Below are 20,941 nucleotides of genomic sequence, written 5' to 3' on the forward strand. Positions count from 1 at the left end.
GTTTTGTCTGTGTATGTGTGCATGTTAACCTTTACCTGCATGCATCTGTGTGTCTGGATGTGTGTGCATTGTTGTACGTGTTTTGTGTGTGTGTGTGTGTGTGTGTGTGTGTTTGTGAACATGTGATGCATGTGTGCGCTTTTGTTTGTGTGTATTTATCCTTAATTAGATCCATTTGTGTGTCTGCACGTTTCATGTGTTCATATGTGTATGCATGTGTGTGTGTTTTGTGTATGTCTGTGCATGCTTGATTGCACACATGCAAGAATCTGTGTCTATGTGTGTGTGTGTATGACAGTGTCTGTGTGCAAGCCTGTGTGTATGTGCATTGTGTGCATGTGTGTTTGTATGTGTTCTAGTGTGTCTATGTATATTTCTTTGTGTATATGCATGTATGTGTGTGTATGTGCCCCTTGTGCCTCTTTGTATATGTGTGTGTGTGTGTGTGTGTGTGTGTGTGTGTGTGTGCACATGAGTTTGCTGGTGCTGCAAAACATGTCATGTGTATCAACTAAATCAGATTAATTCTCCTCTGTCAACACAACACACTTCCATCAGAGTGTGTTGTGTTGTCGTCTGTGAGCGGAGACGAGGGGACGCCGCCGATCTCACAGTGAGACAAGCGAACGCTCGTGACCGGAGGGTTGCCAGTTTGAATCCCCTATAGAGCTCATGGGGAAAACTGCCTCAGTGGAGCGAGGTCACATCGCTTGGCTGTGATCGCTCTGGACAGCCTTCAGTGTGAATGACAGGCTTTGTGTTCCTCTGCAGCACAGTGGGTAGAGCGAGGCGCAGGTCCAGGGTTTCTGCTCCTACTGAGGCCAAAATGCTCAAAATGTCTGCCAGGAGTTTGGCAGGAATGAGCCGTGGAGGGACGAGAGTCTGCAGGTTTTCATTCCAACCAAACACTACACCATCCCTGCATTTCATTAGTCATTTAAAGGTCCCATATCGTGGAAACTGGATTCCCCTCGCCTCTGTGATGATAAAGGAGTTGGATGGTCTATCTAAACATGGTGAAAGTATCAAAACGCACAGTTGCCAACTAAATCCACACAATCCATATTAGAAAAGCGAGCCTCTAAACGAGCCGTTTGGACTTCTGTAACTTTGTGGCGTCACAAAGGTTCGCTCATTATCATTTTTGTAAGAAATAATAGACTAACAAAGTGTTTGTTTCAAAGCGGTTGAGCGGTTGTCATTGTTTATTACCGGAGAGTTTTCCCTACCTGTAGCCGCCGGGCCGCGGCGTCTCACGTTTCACTCTTGAAACGGTTAGCCAATCGGAACAGAGGGTCGTTAATATTAATGAGCCTTAAAGACACGGCGACAGAAACAGCCTGTTCTTGGTAAGGCTCAGAGAGATGCTGGAAAATGAACGTGTCAAAATGGATTGAGAGAGTTTTTGGTTCATGACACCACACACACAGCTTTGGATGGACCTCAAGACACAAAATAAAACACTGGAAAGTGGAGAATATGGGACCTTTAAAGATGCCATGAAATCCCATCTTTACTTCCTTGATTTGACGTATTTCCTATTGAAACACGATATTGGGCCGATATTGGGGATCATTCAAAAGTGTAAACCTATGGGATATCAGTTAGGAAGAAAAAGGCAGTTTTATGTGACGGGAGGGGCGTTCAAAAATCTGTGGTGGTTTTATCGGTTGGAATTGTGATTTACACCTCCTGGTGCAGTGTGATGTCACCATTAAAGATACACTGTTTACACTGGAGGTAATGGTAATGGGAGTTCATTTTATGGGGACTTTAACAGGCCATCCTTCACTTCCCCGCGTCACTTGGTGATACGTAGCACCATATGTCACACGAGTGGCCACTTGCAAGTCAGAGCAGGGGGCGGGGTCAGAGCAGGGGGCGGGGTCAGAGTAGGGGGCGGGGCCAGAGCGAGGGCAAGGGCGAACAGAATATTTGAAACAAAACGCACTTGCCCTTAAGCAGGCCTAATAATTAGTAATAATAATAAATATTATGATAAATAATTATAGAATAACATCTTTATAGATGGTGGCTGAATACTTAGGTAGATCAGTGGCACAGGACAATACGAACATGAATTTAGAGCACACAGGAAAGGATGTTGTGCTTTCCAAATAGCAGATTAGAGTATTTTAGTATTTTGACTGAGGCCTGTCATGTCAGTGGCTGAGTGGTTACAGATTGTTAGGGACTCAACAACATATCAAAGGAGTGAAAGCAAAAGAAAAGTTTGTAATGTTATCACCTCCCTGACAAACAGCTATTTTCTGCGTGGTTGAGTCTTTTTTCCCCTTTTACAGCATAATTTGAGCACCCTACTGCACACAAGTTAGGCTTTTCTCTTCTTTTTTGCTTTGTCAGGAAGGAAAGGGGCTTGGCTTGATTGATGAAACCTCTCACAGCACCACAGGATCATAAAGTTTGAGTACACACACCATCTTATTTGATCCACCACCGGAGCAGGATCTGACTCAGTTAAACTATGAACTCCAGTCAGTGATCATCATAACACTATCAATCACCAATATAAACAAGAACTTTTACATTTTAGACATTTAAGGAGTGCAACAGTAGAATAAGATTCATAGATGACCAAAAATGAATTTAGAACAATTAAGTTACCACATTATGTTACCACAGGACAAATATGTAAGCATGAATCCTAGAAAATAAAGTATAAGTGCATATAAGTGAATAAGTGCTAGAGGGGATTTAGATTTTTTTTGGGATCAGTTATTGAAAAGCACTATGTTTTTCCCATTAAAAGACCCCATCTTCACATAACATGCATTAGTTTGATACTACTTACTAAGATGCATACTATGAATTCATATCATACAGATTTAAAGCAGCCTAAAAGGTGGTGAACTCTATTTTTGCATATAAAAAGGTGGGTGAAGTGAGTTTAGTTGAATTCATCCCTGTTAAATCTGACAAAATTCAATAAACTACAGTATCTATGGTTGTTTTTTTTTTTATCCCTGCCTTCTATTACCATCTAGTGGAATATTTATCAAACACAAGTACTCCCTGATTGGCTTAGTTTGCGATGTGCTTGTCTCTGATTGGCTAATATAGTTTATACCGTCTGTAAAAATCGTCCGTGTAAAAACGCCCACAGATTAAAGGTTCCTCCAGAGCAATGTAATTTGAAGTTTTACCATCGATTTGCTTTATAGTACTGCTAGACTTGTGGTATGCGTACATGGATGAATTTAGAAATACGCAGCGAGAAAATATATTCCCCAGTTATGGGAAGCGTAGGAACGAAAGTTAGACTCGTATCTGGTTTCTCTCCGGACAACAACAGAGGTGGGACCGGTTCGCTCTACGGAGTTTGAAACAACAAAAATAGTCATGACAGTTTCTTCCCGAGGCCGTTTGAACACAATGAGAAACTTTACAGCATTTCTAAGCACAGCACTGGCATTTCTTCTGTTTCAGTCTAGTTCAGTCTGCTGTGATATAACAGACGGGAATGCGGAACATCTAAAGAGAGAGCATTCGCTAATGAAACCTTACCAAGGTAAGACGGCTAGCTCGTTAGCTAACCTGCTGTTTTCTTCCTTGTTCCGCCTCTCTTCCTTGGTATGTCAAGTTATTTGGCGACACAGGCAGTTCCTTAACTAATTCATACAACTAACTGACTATCGTGTTAGAGTTCAATCTTTAATTTAATTAGTGCGTTTTAGTTGATATGTAACGTTAGCATTGGAGGCTGGTGACTCAAAAAGTTAAGGACGGGGCTCGGTAAAATGCAAGATGAAAAGGTGTAATTCAGGTAAATGGCTCTTGAACGAAGTCAAAGAGTAAACAACATAAAAAGATTGAAAAGCATAATCTTCCCTTTCCTATATGCACCAGCATCCCGAAAACATCACGCAAAACTCCTTAGGTTTGCTGATAAGTGCCTTACTTATCAGCAAACTTACATACATTCTAGAACAGTTATTCTCAGCCCTTTTCATATAAAGGACCCTAATTTAGTCCACATTAGAGCCACGGACCCCCTTTTGATGAGATTTTGTCTCTCGGACCCAAATCTGAGAATATTTTTTATTGCTAGATAACAGTGCAACTATGATCAAAATAGTCATTCTTCTGCATTCTCTAATGGTGTTAACTTCTTTTAAATTAAATAATGGTGAAGTTTAACAATTCATCAGTTTGCTGGGGACCCCCTGGAACCCCCTCAAGGACCCCTGGTGGTCCCCGGACCCCTCGTTGAGAACCACTGTTCTAGAACAGTGGTTCCCAACCTGGGAGCCCCCCCAGGTGGGGCTCGGGACGAGCCCCACTAGGGGGCGCCAAAGCTCCACGGGGGGTCGCGAAGCCCTCTTTATTTTAAGGGTGTAAGAATTTTTATACATATAAAATATACATGTCTCAGCATTCATTTCTGTGAAGAAGACAACTAAATTTAAGGGTTATTTTAGAAGTTTATTTATTTAGAAAAAAATAAATAAAGATATCAACTTTTAAAAAAAATCTCGCGAGGATAAGGGCGGGTGTAGACATGAACACCAGCAGTATTCACAGAGCTAAGCTAGCAGAGCAAGCCGGCTAAATGACCTGGTCCTGTAAGTACATAGTAAAAACAAAGAGCTGATGGAAAAATGGCCAAGCGTCAGGGAGAAGAGAATGCTGAATTTCTCAAAAAGAAAAAGAGGACTTACCAAGACAGTTATATTGAGTTTGGCTTCATAGAGGCAATGGACAAAATTAGAGCTGAATGTGTCATTTGCAGTGAGAAATTGGCGAATGAAAGTATGAAACCCTGCAAACTGGTGTCTGCTAGTAAATGCATTTATCTGATCCACCAAGCAGCACTTGATTACAATATGATTTACACTTTTAAGATCGGTGCACACTGTTCGTTATCGCCGATCACGGTGTATTTTGGTGGAAGAGGATTGTGAACAGATGAACCAACTCTAAAAGTTGAAAGTTGAAGAGCTGCAGGGTGGATTATATGTTCGCCGAATTTACCATTGGAGCCTACGGATTCAGGAACTGTCTTAAGTCATGTTCTACAAGGCGTGTATATTTGCTGATGTGCTAGGCCACTTTACAGGACCAGACTTTTAAATGCAGTTTGGTGTGATGTTTTTTTTCCCCCATACTAGAGAACAACAGAGGTTCATCCTACCTATATAGTGAAGATACGCCAAAAAGCAACTTGTGTTAGGCTTCTCATTAGACTACATGATGACAGTTCTTAGAGAGAATGAATTGACTTGTCCTCCTTTCCTCCACATATGGTCCACACTATCAAATTTTGTCCTTTCGGTCATTTCCTCATTCTCCATATGATGTGTTTGTTTGGCAGGTGTTGGCAGCAGCCCCTCCAGTCAGTGGGACTTCTGGGGAAGCACGTTGGTCACAAGCTCCTACGTCCGACTCACCCCTGACGAGAGGAGCAAGCAGGGATCCATCTGGAACACTGTGGTGAGGAAGCACGATAAAAATAGATTTTATCCCCACTTGGACTTGGCAGTATTACGGTTTGTCATTTGAAGCTATGCCCTCTCGCCTTTGGGTGTAGCCTACTTGTTCTCCCCTGGTTATCTTAAAGCCACGCCCACTCAGCCTGGTTGTCTTGAAGCTTTTTCAGCCTCAGACACACACTGAGTAAATGAACTTGCTTTGATATTCTCTCTTTCTGTCTTTGTCTCTTTGTAACGGAGAGAATGATTTGTACGCTTCATGCAGAAATCAGGCTGTTAATGAAGGAATAACGGGCAGTTACCAGATTATTGTTAGTACATGATAGAGTTGTCACGGTGGTGCCATTTTGACACCGGTGTTGTTTCCCAACACCGGCCATACCGGTTATACCGCCTGTCGCCACTAGAGAGTCTAAGCGTTATCAAAGTCAGCGTCACTACAATGAAAGTAAAACTTAAAATTCCTCCCCAAACTCACATGTGTTAATGGCATTTGTAAACGGTAACACTTTTTAATCAGTGATTTATAACACTGCTCAACACTCAGCTGATTCTGATTCCTTCTCTCTCATGTTTCCCTTTTGTAAAGTGCTTTGCGACTGTGTTTTGAAAGGCGGTGTTCAAATGAAGATTCATTGTTTCTCCTCGTGCAGCCTTGTTACCTGAAGGACTGGGAGATGCACGTGCAGTTCAAAGTTCACGGGTCAGGAAAGAAGAATCTCCATGGCGACGGCATCGCCATCTGGTACACGAAAGACAGACTGCATCCAGGTAGGGATGACGCTGAGTTTGGTTATGGCCGTTTTCACCGGCAGCCATGTTGGTGTGACTGTCCTGCTCCATGCTAAGTAATTGTAAATTCTATTGAAGTTGTTATTTAGAAATTTGGATATCCCACCCTAGCGATTTTGTGAATTATTACAATAAAGCAAAAATTCAGTGGCTTACTGTGGCATCTACATGGCAGCCACAGTAAAACCTTGCCAAGCTCTTTGTATCAGTGGCTCAGCTGATAAGTATTTAACATCTCGGCTCCTCTGCCTAGTATTTCACCACAGACCACAGGCATTTCAGTGAAACGGGTTCTCCCAGAATTTTGTGACAAGTGACATTTTGTGAAATGACTCTCCTAGCAATACAGAGATCTAGTGTAGATGTAGAGAGTGAAAACTTTCCGCCACCTCTGTCCTGAAGGGCTGTTAAAAAACATCAGCGGCACAGTGAATCCAACACATATTGAAACTGCTGCAACTTCCAAATGGCAGAAGTCAACATTTTTTTTTCCAACTGATATTTTTTTATTTTTCATTATATAGCCTATGTTCATACGCACAACATATATAACCGTACATACACAATACATGACACTTAAGACAAATACATGACAAATTACATGGAAAAAAGGCAGCATTTTTTTTCCATGCAGCCTAAACAAGATATTCTGGTACTGTGGAGAATCCCGGGCAATTTACATGTCAGAGAAAATCTTAAGCATTAGCATCTCATCCCCCTAACATGCACAACATTTTTTTTAAGCATTGCAAATTCAATTTAAAAAGGTGTGTCCTCTTGTATTGCAATAGCAAAAGTCACATTATGATTTGATGACAGAGAAGGAAACACTGTCTGCTTCGGCTTGAACAATGTAGAGGCGAGAGGTGCGCTTTGTGGAACGGGGCAGTTCATATAGAGAAATGTAAATCCAAAGAATTGCACGGCATTTTTCTGATAGAAGAGAGTGCCTTGGAACTTTTTGGATTTACATTTCACTTCATGATATACACTACCAGTCAAAAGTTTGGACACACACATTTTTCTTTATTTTTACCATTTTTCACATTTTAGAATAATAGTAAAGACATCAAAACTATGAAATAACACAAATGGAATTATGCAGCGACCAAAAAAGTGTTAAACAAATCAAAACTGTCTTATATTTTAGATTATTTAAAGCAGCCGCCCTTTGCCTTGATGCAAAGGCAAAGGCTTTGGAAAGAAATTCATACATAGGATCAACTTCACTATTCATATTTGTCTAAGAAACGCATTTCAGGCATTTAAGCAGAAGCCTTTAGATCAAAATGGCTTTAAGAGAATGAAAAACATAGCGCATTCAGTGAGGTGTGTCCAAACTTTTGACTGATAGTGTATTTGTCTCTGTTGTGCAGCCCCACTCTGCACTGAAATGCCTGTGAAAACATTTGTGCTCTGGGCAGGGAGCTAAAGATCACTCAGCATCACATTCACTCCATCAGTAAGCTTTGCTCACCATGTGTCGATGTTAGCATCTAACATCTCAGCATGCTCACCTCACTGCTGACCACAGGAAAGTGTCTTGAGTTGTCTGCTCATGTCTCGCCCCATCTCTGCCTCCATCCTAGGCCCTGTGTTTGGAAACCAAGATCATTTTCTTGGCCTGGCTATTTTTTTGGATTCCTTCCGCAATGACCTCCATGGGATGGATGTAAGTGTTGGTGTGTGTTGGGGGAGGCGAATGACCTGCTTGTTTCTTTGCAGGGCCCGTGTTTTCCAACAATGCTCTGTTCCACGGGCTGGCCGTTTTTATAGACACTTATTCTAACGATGACGCGACGGACGTGAGTGGTTGCTCAGGATTTAATTGTCTGCATGACTGAGTTTTGATATTTGGTGTTTTATTTTTTCCTTCACTGTAGTTCAGCATGTTGTCAGTAAATCCAGCATGTTTCATTAGAAAAAAAATCCACAAAATCCACCTTATTTTCTTTGTTTCCACCACAAAAAAAGGAAATGTAATCACATATGCATTATAAAGCACGATGGTTCCCTGAAAAAGGGCAGATTGCTGTTGAAACATGGTTAAACACCTCAAAGGATATTTGTTTTTATTTCACTAGTAGGGCATCATCTTGTGATGTAGGCTCCGTTCACACTGCAGCTGAAAGTGTCAGAATTCAGATTTTTTTTCCTGCCACACATGACTCAGATCTGCTGTTTTCTAATATGTGCTACAACATCGGATCCAGAGGCATGTGACCTACATGCAGCTTGTATTTGAACGCTCAAATTAGAATTCGTCAGTGTTGCCATGACAATATGTAAATCTTATGTCATTTACCATAGGCAGTTGTCATAATTTAGTCAGCTTTGCTGAGCAGCGCTAGCATAGAAGACAATGAGACACAATGGAAACAGGCAAATATAGACGACTAGATTTGTGTTTGGGGAGACGTCAATTCAGTCAAAACTTGAAGACACATCGCAACCAAAATGTTTTTCAAACAAATGGGAGAAGCGCAGGTACAACAACGGTTACAAAATTCTTTGCTATGCCCTGACGAAGGCCGTGTGTGGCCGAAACATGTTGGCTTGATTTTATCTGTTCGACCATGAACTAGCCTTTGATTAAAGCTTTTTAATCATTTGAAGAGTGCCTTGGATTCGCCCTTTTTTTGACAGTTACAAAATTGTCTTTTTGGTATTGGATATGAGTTACAATTTGGAATTGAGCATGAAAGTCTGCAGTGTGAACGTAGCCTTTGTGTATTCAAAACATAAACTGATATGACCAAAAATGTATCGTGCGGACTTTATATGGTACATCATGATTTTTGTATTTCCTGTAGTCATTTTCCCCATCTCTCTGTAAGAATCTGCTTACACTACATTTGTTTCTTGTTGTATTTTTTCACTCTGTCTTCCTGTGCCCAGCGCTCCTTCCCCTTCATCTCGGCCATGGTGAACAACGGCACGGTGGGCTACGACCACGGCAGAGACGGCCGCTCGTCGGAGCTGGGCGGCTGCTCCGCCGAGATCAGGAACAGAGAGCACGACACGTACCTCGCCATCCGCTACTCCAAGGGAAGACTCACCGTACGTTACCGAGCTCATTATACATGCACAGGGTTTCCACGCAGTCCTGGAAAGTCTGGAAAATTAATTTTATTGGTGAAGAATTGCACTTGGAGCATGTCAGGATTTCTAAACAGCTTCACAGGCGCTGAAGGGTTTGAAAGAAATTAATAGAAAATCGAACAGTGGGAAAAATATATTTCTAGTGTTAATAAAGCAAATGAATCCAAGTCCAGACACAACTGTGAGTTGAATATAAAATGCCTTTATTTGGGAGGGCAAAGAGATAAAAGTAAAAAATAAAAAAACACGACCTGTGTGTTTCAACTTACACTTTTCTCTGGGTGTCCTCAGGTTTTGTTTCTTTAATATCTTTTTACTCTCAAATAAAGGCATATTATATTCAAATCACAGCTGCGTCTGGACCGGGATTTATATGCTTTATTAACATTAGAAGTATTTTTTCTATTCTTTTGTTTCCTATGAAATTAAACTTATAGTTTCCGGGTCTTAAAGTATGGTAACTTCATAAAAAGTCTAGTAAAGTTGGGAAAAACACTTTTAATAACATATCAATACACAGTTCTGTTGTTGGAGATCCACTTTTAATTTACTAATGGTAATATTTGATAGTTTGAAGAATAATTCACAGTTATAGAGTTATATGGCCTTATTGAAAGTCATATTGCCGAGCCACTGTCACTGTACATCATACTGAACACAAACCAAATCTTCAAATTCAGTCAAGAAATTAAGGACTGGAAAAAGGCTTATCAGTACTCTAGGTTTACTAGTTAATCTAGTAACAGTTATTACTATTATTATGATGATAACTACAACATTATTAAGTAATCATGTAAAGGGGTCCTTTCTAAAATGCTCTATCTGTTTTGGAAAAAAAAAAATTGTATTTCCAAAGCACCAATCATTCTATTCTCCAAACTATTTTGTAAGCAAAGGTCTAGAGATGATTTATAATTTCAGTAGTAATCCTTAATGTGTTTCACTTTTAATGCCAGGAATAATTTTGTTAGAGGCAGTTTTTTTTCTACAAATAGTGACCTTCTCAATTTGGAACAGAACTCCTCATATAGACATCGTTGTGTATTTTCTGGTTCTTTAGGTAACAATATTTTTAAGGTGTTGTGATTCCTGGTGCATCTGAAGTAAGAAAAACAAATTGCTGGCATTTAATTTCCTACGAACTGAACCACCATTTCAAGTGTGTATGTTTTTGCCTTGTCATTTATACATTTCACACAGATCATGGTTGATGTGGATGACAAGAATGAGTGGAAGGAATGCATTGACATCGGAGGTGTTCGTCTTCCTACCGGGTATTTCTTCGGTGCCTCGGCAGCCACAGGAGATCTGTCTGGTAGGTGGAAAGAGTCGAGCTGCACAGTAAATCGAAAATTGAAAAATAAATCAGATTGAAATCTCAATATTCACTTCTGCAATATCTAAATTTCAAAAGACAAACTTTTCTTGTACGGTGAATCTAGTAACTGATAATGTAATTTCTGCCCAATAATGTAAGAACCCTTTAAATGGGTCAAAAATGAAATAAAAACTGTTGATGTAATTTCTGATGTAATTGCTGGGTAATGCAATAACATCACATTATCACATTAACATCTTAAATCATAAGGTACAATAAACCCAGGTCTCTACTATAAAGCGATTAACAGAATGATTAACAGTCCTAACTCTTATGGCATTGTGTCCCAGACAACCACGACATCATCTCCATGAAGCTGTACCAGCTGATGGTGGAACACACCGCCGAGGAGGAAAACCTGGACTGGACCAAGATCGAGCCCAGCGTCAGCCTGCTCAAGTCTCCCAAAGGTGCGTTAACACCGGGTCCAAAGATGTTTTCTAATCCGTGTGAACAGCAGAAACCTGTATGGAGTCTCGCTGTTTTAATTCCAGTCTGGATCGCATGGATTTGTGCTACAAAATTGGAACCATGAGGCATACGACCCACATGTGACTTATATTTGAACATTTGAATCAGAATTTGCCATGACAGCAAGTAAATGTTATGGCATTCACCTGAGACCAGGGTCTGGGTCAGTTCCAGTTCAACTGAGGAATTGGAATTGGAATTTGAAAAATCCTACAGTAAACTGAATTGGAATTGAACTGGAATTTCAGAAAGTTGAATTTAATTCAATGAAATTCTGTTTCTTTTGTTTTTCCTTACCACATATCTGGGATTCCACATAGTGTTATATATCATCAATACTGATTCTAAAATGTTAAAGGGACCTTTCAGGTGGTATTTGATGCAGAACATGTAATCATAATCCATACATTATGATTTAATGTATTTGATTTGTTGTCTTTTATTTGATTCATAATGTTTGATTCATAATATTTAGCAAGTCAAGACAAACTCTCTTAGAAGTGCAATTTCATGGAATTCAATGGAATTAAATTCTGTTTCCTTACAGCTGGGTGACATGATTCATATTCCAACTCCAGGAACTGAATTGGGGTTTACCATGCATTCTCAATTCAGTTCATGAATGGCTCCAACACTGCCTGAGACAGTTGTTAGTTTTGACTTGGCTGAGCCAGTGTTAGCATGGAGAACAACAAGACACAATAATGGAAAGAAAGACAAATAGCCGACTTGATTAGTGTTTAGGGAAACACTTCAGTTCAGTCAAAACTTTGAAGCACACACTGTAACCGAAATGTGTTGGAAACAAAAGCGGATGTGATGTGTTTTGTTATTGTCACTCTGCACATGTGTCTTTTCAACATCACTGTCAGTTCATATTCGTATCAGATATGGGTTTCATCCTAGAATAAACAATCCAGAAAAATCAGATATGACATCAATTCGGTGTTGAGCATGAAGTCCTGCGGAGTGAACATAGCCCTTTTTTTTCTGTTTCAGACAACATTGACGATCCAACCGGAAACTTCCGCGGCACGCCGCTCACCGGCTGGAAGGTCTTCCTGCTTCTGCTGTGCTCTCTGCTGGGAATCGTAGTCTGTGCTGTGGTGGGAGCTGTAGTTTTCCAGAAGAGACAGGAAAGGAACAAGAGGTTTTACTGAGGAGAGAGAGAGAGGAGGATAAGAAGAGAGAAAGAAACCTTATCAGAGAGGTATTCATGATGAAATGAACTGTTTCCAGATGACAGATCCAACACATTTAATGTGAATTTCTTTTCTAAAGATTGTACAAATGTTTATATCGTTGAAGCACTGCGTTGAGAGTAAGTTATGGTAACTTCTGATGTTGGTAAGAAGGTAAAGCCATGGTGCACAACTAGTGGCAAACACCATGAGTGACCATTTAGTTTTTTTTTGCCCATTATCTGTATTTTGTTTGCTTTCAATACAGGGTTTTTGGCTTGGAACAAACTTGCTGACATTTGCAAACTTGTAACTTTCAAGTTTCTTAAGAGATTGAGTTCAGAGCCGCTTGTTCTCAACCAGTCGATCTCAACCTTTTCAGCTCGGGAACCCCCTATTGAAGGCGTAAATCCACAAAACCAAATGTTGAATTTTATTTTCCCTTTCAGGCTATTTTACTTGATTACCGGTTGGAAGAAGCAATTATTTCATTGCATTATTTCACAGCAAAAAGGCATATAGCACAATGACTGACAACATAAATATTCAGAATATTAGAAATATATTTTTTTCAGATCCCAAAAAGCGTCTCGAAGATTGAGATCCACTTGTTTATATGATGATTTCTTTTGCCTCTCTTTAAAATCTGTTCTGTATCCAAGGGCTCTGGTTGGGATGGTTTGCTTTTGTATCAGACTTTTATTTTTACATTGTTTTAAGTCTTTCTGCTTTAGAGTTTGGGGGGTGGAGGGGGGGTCGTTTCTGCAGCGTTGCTCTGCTTGCTATAAAAGAAAAAAAGCTGTTGTCACCATACCAGAATTTTGACTTTGATACCAGTACTACGTTCAGTATCTAACAAGCATGTCATTTAGATAAGGTGCGACAAATTTGCCGACCTCAGGATTCGGTTGTGGTTGCGGATTAGGATTTGGTGAAAGTATTGAATGTTTATAAAATTCAGTATTGGATTCAGTCTTTCCCAGCGGTACTGAAATAGTATTGAAATTTTGGTTATTGTGACAACACTTCAGAAACCATGCAGAAGGACGCGCCAGGTGCATAAAGATGGCTGCCTCCGGGTCCGGTCCATCACTGTCTTCACATCTGTCCCACGATGCAAAGTGTCAAAGCAACAGCAGTTAGAACAGCAGGGAAAGAGATGGATTAACATGGATTAACCTGTGGAAAAACAGTGTACGGATGTATTTGCACATTTCACTGCATGCTTGCATCACTGCTGCTCTCAGAAAATCCAAATTTTGGTCCTGTGCGGCAGAGGATTTTTCCCAGGAAAGAGCTTGCACTACTTTTCCATAGGTTACTACACCGGAACAAGGCCACTGTAAAGTGTTACAGCACAATGCATTGTGGGTGGATCAGGAAAACTGATTGACCTCGATCCTGTAGGCCGAAACATTTAATGCACTTGGTTTTATTTCAGGGTCTGTGGGAAGAGTGGTATTTTGGGGGATTTATCTGGAATATGCCTTTTATTATTATTATTTTTCCCAGTGTGTGTTTTCAGTTTCCAATGCTGAATCTGGACTAAATCTAAGCGAGTGTGGGAGAAAAAAGAGAAAAAAACAGGTTTCTTCAGTTTTTATTTCTGCAGAACATTAATTATATTGTAGCAGCTGAGATGAAATACTAAGAATTGTGATTAATCAATGGTAGCAGATGGCTATCAGTGTTAATGATTATGCTGTTAGTTTCAAACTTTTAAAGTAGAGGAGTTGCTGATTCTTGAAGGCTGGATGGATGGATTGTTCGAAGGCACATTTTCACTGGCAATCCCGTCTCTTTAATTTCTCTGGATATCATGTACGTCTTTTTTTTTTCTTGCGTTCTTTTTCTTTTTTTTGTTTAGTTTTGTTGCCGCTTCCATTTCCAACATGCACTTGGTTTGCTCTGTCTTTACATCAATATATAGCAAGGAAGGAGCATGTTGATCCTACGAGTGAAAATTGAGGACTTGACAATGACAAAGATGTACTTTCCAAACCACTGAAACATGCAGCCTGTGTTTTCATTCCTAAATTCTGACGCTACATTTTTATCACTACTCCTGTGTTCTGTTAGCCGTTCTACTGTATTTGTTCCTGTCACATCAGTAACATGTTTGGTATGTCGAGTCGAGAGTCAATAGTTTGCTCTTCTAATCAGAAGTAGTGAATTAAAACAGTAGTCAGTCCTGGCTCCAAGCTGGCAGCTTAACAGTGAATTACGGTCTACTGCCAAATTTTTAACCACTAGATTATTGAATTGAAAGAACGAACCGTAAAACCCCCAAATTGAAAATGAAACCCATATATCATAGCCACATTCTCGGAAACTGTCCCCAATATACTTGGTCATTACACCAGTGTAGGTGCATTATGTGTCAGGGAAGCACTGGAAAGTTTTAACTGTGTACTTAAAGCATAACGCCGCCTATTTCCCATCTTTTTCCATCATATTGATCAATTCCGACCAAGACCAAGAAGGCTAATGGACACTCCAAACACCAACCCCAAAAACAGCCAGAGCTTGTAAGACATGTCAGTAAAAAGATGTAAATAAAAAGTACCTAAAGTTTCTCGTACAGTTTTGATGCCGCCTTGGCCGCTGCTTTAGCACTTTGTTTCTTCTTTCCTGGCCGGCTGTGTCTTCCTGTCTGTATGTTGCCGCTATGTGAAGTAGTGCAAAATACATAATGAAAGATGTCAGGTTATGGATAAACTGAAATTTAAATACATGTCTCATTACAGAGTGAGAGCCGTGCGACTAGATAAGCAAGACATAAGAGGCTCTACAGTGAAGCAAATGATGAGATTTTGGTCAGAATCAATCGGCATGATGGGAAAACAGAATCCAGGTTGAAAATGGATGGAGTTATGCTTTAAATACTTTTCCATAGGTTAATACACAGGCTTAGGGCCGCTGTAAAGTGTTAACAAACACTGTAGATTCAGCCACCTTGCAAACTGGTCAGTCCCAGAATGCAACTGTGTACTGTATATGTGTGGAAAACACTGAATTGTTCTTAAAGCTATAGTAGGCAATATATTTAGACAAAAATACACCCGTCTGATTGGTCTAAATCACAAAGTGGGGCTGCAACGGAAAGTGAAATCCAAAATTGACTCCACAACTCAACAATGGCTGAACCTCCTCACCGTCTCCATCTCCACCGGACGCTAAGATGAAGACATTTAGTTTACTGATGTCACCTTTTGGGTAATGAAGTCCAAAAAATTCAAACAGTTCTCCCTTGCTGCCACTTGGGGGCGCTAAGTTGCCTAGACCAGCTTTAAACCTGGAGTTGATGTCATTGTCCAGTCCTGGTCTGTTTGAGTTAATTAGGGAAAGACTACCTGATATTTACCCAGGAGTGAGCAGTGAGGATCAGTCTGTTTTATTGAGGTTTCTCCATCAGTTGTTCCTTCCCTACAGACCGGAGGGGGAGGTGGAGGTGGAGGTGGAGGGGGCGGGGCTTCAACACTCCCTGATTTTACTTTTGGATGGTGGAATAAAAAGTTGTGTTACTACAATCTCTTCTCACAGAGCGCAGTCTTGGTTGTGTTCATCGTGTCAGATACACACTGCTAGGGCTGGGTATCGGTACTCGATACCTTTAAGGTATCGACCGAAATAACCCAGTACCAAGTAGTATCGAAACTTCTCCAGTCAAACGATACCTGCATTCGATACTTTTTGTACACAGATCTAGAAAAAAATGACTATTTGTATGGTTTTGCTCGCAGCCAATCACTTAAGGGTACTGGTATTGGTACTGGTATCATCATTTTTTTAAACGATACCCAGCCCTACACACTGCCCATCAAAAGTTTGAGGACACCTAGCTGTTGAAAATGTTTAATTAATCAGCATGTTTTCTTTGTCGGTTTGCAATAACATAACCCCATGAATACTAACTAGGTTTAGTTTGAGAAGGAAAAATACAGATAACACTAAAACAATTAAACTATGCGTTCATCATAAAAACCTCCTTGGCCTACCTGACACACAGAGACGCTCTGCCAGGAAAAACCTTCTCTTCACACCAAAGAGACACTTTGATGAACACGAAGCTGAGTGTTGGAAGAAATAGATCCAAAGTATTAGGAAATAGATATTTTGTGTTAAAAAAAACCATTCCTTACTTCTTTATTGAAAAATAACAGAGAAAATCAAATAGTGTTTTGAAAATTTAGAGAAGGAAAGCTGTCCCCAAACTTTTGACGGGCGGTGCATGATGTGTCCTCTCCTCTTCTGCAACTCTTCCCTGATTTGCTTCACAGACTCAAGAAAAAGTTACAAGACGTCTAAAAAAAAAAGGTCCTGCAGCATACACACATTTACATACATGTGTTTCTTAGGTAGCTGGCGACTTACACTCTTTACTCGTCTCCTGCCCTTAGACGGCTTCCTCTGCTGGATAAAAATACATATAAATATAATTCTGGAGCATATCAGTATAAGGAACACCAACTTAAATCAGACTGAAACCTTCCCAAAAGCCCACACACCGCATGGGAAATTGAAGAAAACATTTTCCTATCGACGGCTCCAGGCTAATAGAGGAGCTCATCTCGGAGCCCGGCGCTCAATAAGAAACAAATCACATCTCCGACACTCTCCGACTTTCTTTCTCACCTCATTACGTGCTGATTGCTTTATCAATGGAGCGGGGTGAGCGGCTTCAGCCAGACGGAAGAAATATTCTTCACCTTTCATATGAAGCTGCCAGATATGAGACGACATAACCCAGCCGAATATAAAGATGTCTGGCTTTTATATCTGACTAAAATTAAACTGATTTATATTACTACTGTCAGTAGTATTAGTAGTAGTAAATGTTAATATATAACTCTAAGGAATGTTAGAGAAATAAAAATAAATAGGTAAGGCACAAACCTTTAATTGGGGAATAACCTGCAGTGTTTTTCAAAGTTTTCAAACCCTCAGAAGTGTTTTAAATCACACCGCTGTGGTTTTGAAACAGGGTTTGGGTGAAAAATCTACAAAACTGCAAACCAAACTTTCTCAAAATATGATACAGCAACTGTTGTGTGATCTGAGACAAACTGGAACAAGCAGGAATAAACTTTGTCTCTGTTTTTCCTGTGCAGACTGAGGCCACGGCCACACTGATCCGTTCTGTCTGTCCGTCTCCGTTCATTTCAATTCATTTCCAATGAGAGCTGTCTGCTGTCCGGACAGGACCGACGACGCTCCGCCTGTCAGACTTCCATCCGTTGTGACGGACAGAAAGTTCAACCCAGTTAAACTTTTTCTGCACGGATGAATTTGTCACATGTTCCGACGTTTGTTTTGGAAAAAGAGACGACGGTCCGACCAAAACAGAGATAAAACAGAGAAAGTCTGGTATAATGTTGGGATGACTGGAGCTTTTCCAGTTTCTTATTTAATTTATTTTTTCTATGAAGTAGCTCCGTTATGAGCAAAGCCTTCCTGTTCTTCTGCCTCTCCCACCATGTTGACGTTCCAAAACAACGCACGCAAATCTATCAGCAATAACTTTGTCTCGCCTAAAACACAATTCTCAGATTTTAGCTATCAGGGTCGGGCCCAAAAAGCCATAATTTCTAGGGAATGAGGGCTGTGTCTGATAGTTGATCAGCACATGAATGTGTGTGTGGAGGTGTGTTTGAGTTGTGGACGGGTCGACATAGATGGAATAATGTTGGTGTGAGGAGGAGAGGAAAGTGCCCATAATGGCCCATAATTCCTAGCTCCGCCCCTGGTAGACACTAACAGAGGAGCAGACCAATAAAGGAAACATTCGCTGCCTCAAAACAGCATAGAAGTTCCTGATTCAAATGAAAAATATTTGTTAACCTTTATTTCCCGGGGGACGATTTCTCTCTCACACACTCACACTTCCATTCCTCCCTCTCTCAACCTCCATCACATTTTTACCTTTTATTTATCCAGTAAAATCACATGGATTCTCTTTCTCAGCACCAACCTGCTTCCCACTCGCATCATTATCTTCTCCTGCTGTTGGTTAAGTGTTTGGCTCGATGGTGGCAGTTGAAAGGTTGTTAAAACAAACCCTCATAAGTACATTATGAGGGTATGTTTTAGCAAACTGTCTGCATGCAACTCCGGCACAGGGTTCATATATATCAGATATGCACACAATGCCTAATGAAAAATAACTAAAATATTCCTATAGGGACTTTTAGTTTGTCTGTAGTACTCAACTGTAAGTTTCTAGTGACCTTATCATACTTTATGGTATCCAATGGTAAGCAGTATTCCTATGATATTTCTGTTATATTACTTCTAGGGACTTTGGAAAGGATTTGTACATATATTATACAAATATATATAAAGTTTGTATGTATATTGCCCTTACAAATGTTTCTGATAGGATTACACGTAACACTTCTTTTGGGATTAAAACGAACATGTTTAGTTTTTGTAAACCACAAGATGGCGATGTAGTACTGATTTTTGTCTTCTGTTAACAGAGTGGAGTAGCGCATGTGCTTCTCTGTGTGTGTGTGTGTGTGTGTGTGCGTGCTCACCCATTGACATAAAGTAGGCCACTGATCCTTTTCTTAGTCTGAAAAACAAACTTGTTCACACTCACAATCACATGTTGATTCAGACAAAACTCTCCTGTATATCAGTGACTCTCAACATGTTTTTACCTCACCTCCTCCAAAAACAAAGTGACTCCCTCTTTTTATAATTATAATCTTTGACACCAAATTATCATTTCACTTAATAAATTATTGGAAGAAGCCCAGCGGCTGCAAATTAAATCACTTTCACAAAGAATAAAATCATTGAAGTAGATTTGTATATTCAAATTCAGATTGTGTGAATAATACTGTTATCCCCAAACCAACACACACACACACACACACACACACACACACTGAAAATCATCTCCCGACCCCCTAGGCTGAGAAGCGCTGATCTACATCTATTAGCATCCTCCATCACTTTCCACACAGCATTGAAAGAGTGTTCGACGACTTCAGTGAATTTTCATCAGCCAGTGCCACAACACAGAGCCGACCCGTGGGCTCCGCATGCACCAACTATCAATCCACACCTCCATTCATTGGCTGAATAGGTGTTCTGGTGGGGGGGGGGGGGGGGGGGGGGGGGGTACAGACCCACTTCCACCGCTGTGAGGAGAAAACCCACGGGAATCTGTGATTGACTGGAAAACCGTCGGACGGAGCGGAGCGTCGCCTCGGGGTCGACAGCCCACATCTTTGTCAAGTAGAAAACCTTTCCACCACAGCACACACACACACACACACACACACACACACACACACACACACCGCTGCAGGAGAACAAGGGGACATGTTGTGTTTTAGCCGCTGTGTGAGTGTATGCACCCATTTCATTTATTCTACTTAACCTTTATTTATCTGGGGCTGCCCCGTCGAGATAAGAGAAAATCCTTTTTTCAGGGGAGAGCGCTGGCCAAGACAGCAGCAGCAAGATGAGATTTCGTCTTGTTTTTTTCCAGACAGGTCAGTGGACGACTCGAAGAGAGTAGAACTGAATAGAACAGAACAGAACGGGGCCGGTGGAAATTGGTTTTGGTACAGCATGATGGGATACGATGGCATAGCTCCGCTCCGCACACTGACGCATAGCAATAAGTGGACACACAAACACATGAGGGTTCCCAAGCTGAACACAGTATGGTGCAAACACAACAAAAGGTACAAGATTACATGTCAGTGTAAATCCTCAATCTGAGACGTTCAATGCGTTCCATTTATTTTGTGAAGTGTTGTTATTTACTTTTCTGGTGAACCCACTTTCCCTCAACCTGCCTCGTCTGCTTCTACTTCAATTAGTCATTTCCTACATTTCCCAGAATGCCTTTCGACAACCTCAGAGGGTTTGTTGCTTCCAGCTGTGGGTTTTACGTGTAGGTGGAAAGAGCGTTGATGATGGCGATAGTGGGAGCGAGAGTTCTTCCAGTCCAGAGAAAGTGAGAGTCATCCCCCCCCAACCTGTCTCTCTGCTGCAGTGCATTCTGGTCTCTCTGCTGCTCCTGTGGGTGGAGAAACTGGTCTCTCTCCTCTTCTACGATGGATTTCTCCCTGTATGATTGTTGAACGTCTCTCGGTGCAAAATGGCGGCTCTAGAAAGAAGCCCTCGCTCTTTGATTCTGAGGGACTGACATCAAAACCTGACGTTTACCGCTGATGTTTCACATCCTGAAACATTTTCTCATATCAAACTCCACTGTAGCTGCTGGAAATATCTAGCCTGGTAAGACCATCCTGATCACGTGACCTCACATTCTGTTTCGCTCCACGGATCAGTCTGGACTTCTAGCCGGCCACATCGATTTCCTGAAATTACAATGTAACCGGGCCAATCCGGGACTGCGTCGTAGTTGATGACGTGAATGGCGTCTCCCGAAGCAACGAGCGGTAACGTTAACGTTAGTAGAGTAAACACAGCCATAAGTGCAGTTATTGCAGAAATAGACTCAATAACAACAATTAAACAAGAACAAGAGTACGCACTAGCGGAGTTTCTCGGCGGAAAAGACGTTTTCGCCGTTCTTCCGAGTG

The 20,941-nt window shown here is 40.9% G+C and overlaps 1 protein-coding gene across 2 annotated transcripts; it reads left to right on the forward strand.

Moving 5' to 3' along the window:
- Positions 1–3,334: 3,334 nt before the first annotated feature.
- Positions 3,335–14,949, forward strand: lman2 (lectin, mannose-binding 2). Of its 2 annotated transcripts, XR_013507248.1 has the most exons (9): positions 3,335–3,529; positions 5,333–5,451; positions 6,104–6,221; positions 7,832–7,914; positions 9,141–9,302; positions 10,545–10,659; positions 11,013–11,132; positions 12,193–13,346; positions 13,406–14,949. XR_013507248.1 is itself a non-coding variant. In XM_071902277.2 (8 exons), the coding sequence occupies exons 1-8, from the start codon at positions 3,361–3,363 to the stop codon at positions 12,351–12,353; spliced, it is 1,047 nt and encodes a 348-aa protein (XP_071758378.2). In that variant the 5' UTR covers positions 3,335–3,360; the 3' UTR covers positions 12,354–14,949. The 2 variants fall into 2 exon arrangements, 1 of the variants encoding a protein (XP_071758378.2); XM_071902277.2 differs by having other exon boundaries at positions 12,193–14,949.
- Positions 14,950–20,941: the final 5,992 nt, after the last annotated feature.

Source organism: Centroberyx gerrardi, chromosome 16, assembly GCF_048128805.1.
Source record: "Centroberyx gerrardi isolate f3 chromosome 16, fCenGer3.hap1.cur.20231027, whole genome shotgun sequence".
Classification (NCBI taxonomy): domain Eukaryota; kingdom Metazoa; phylum Chordata; class Actinopteri; order Beryciformes; family Berycidae; genus Centroberyx; species Centroberyx gerrardi.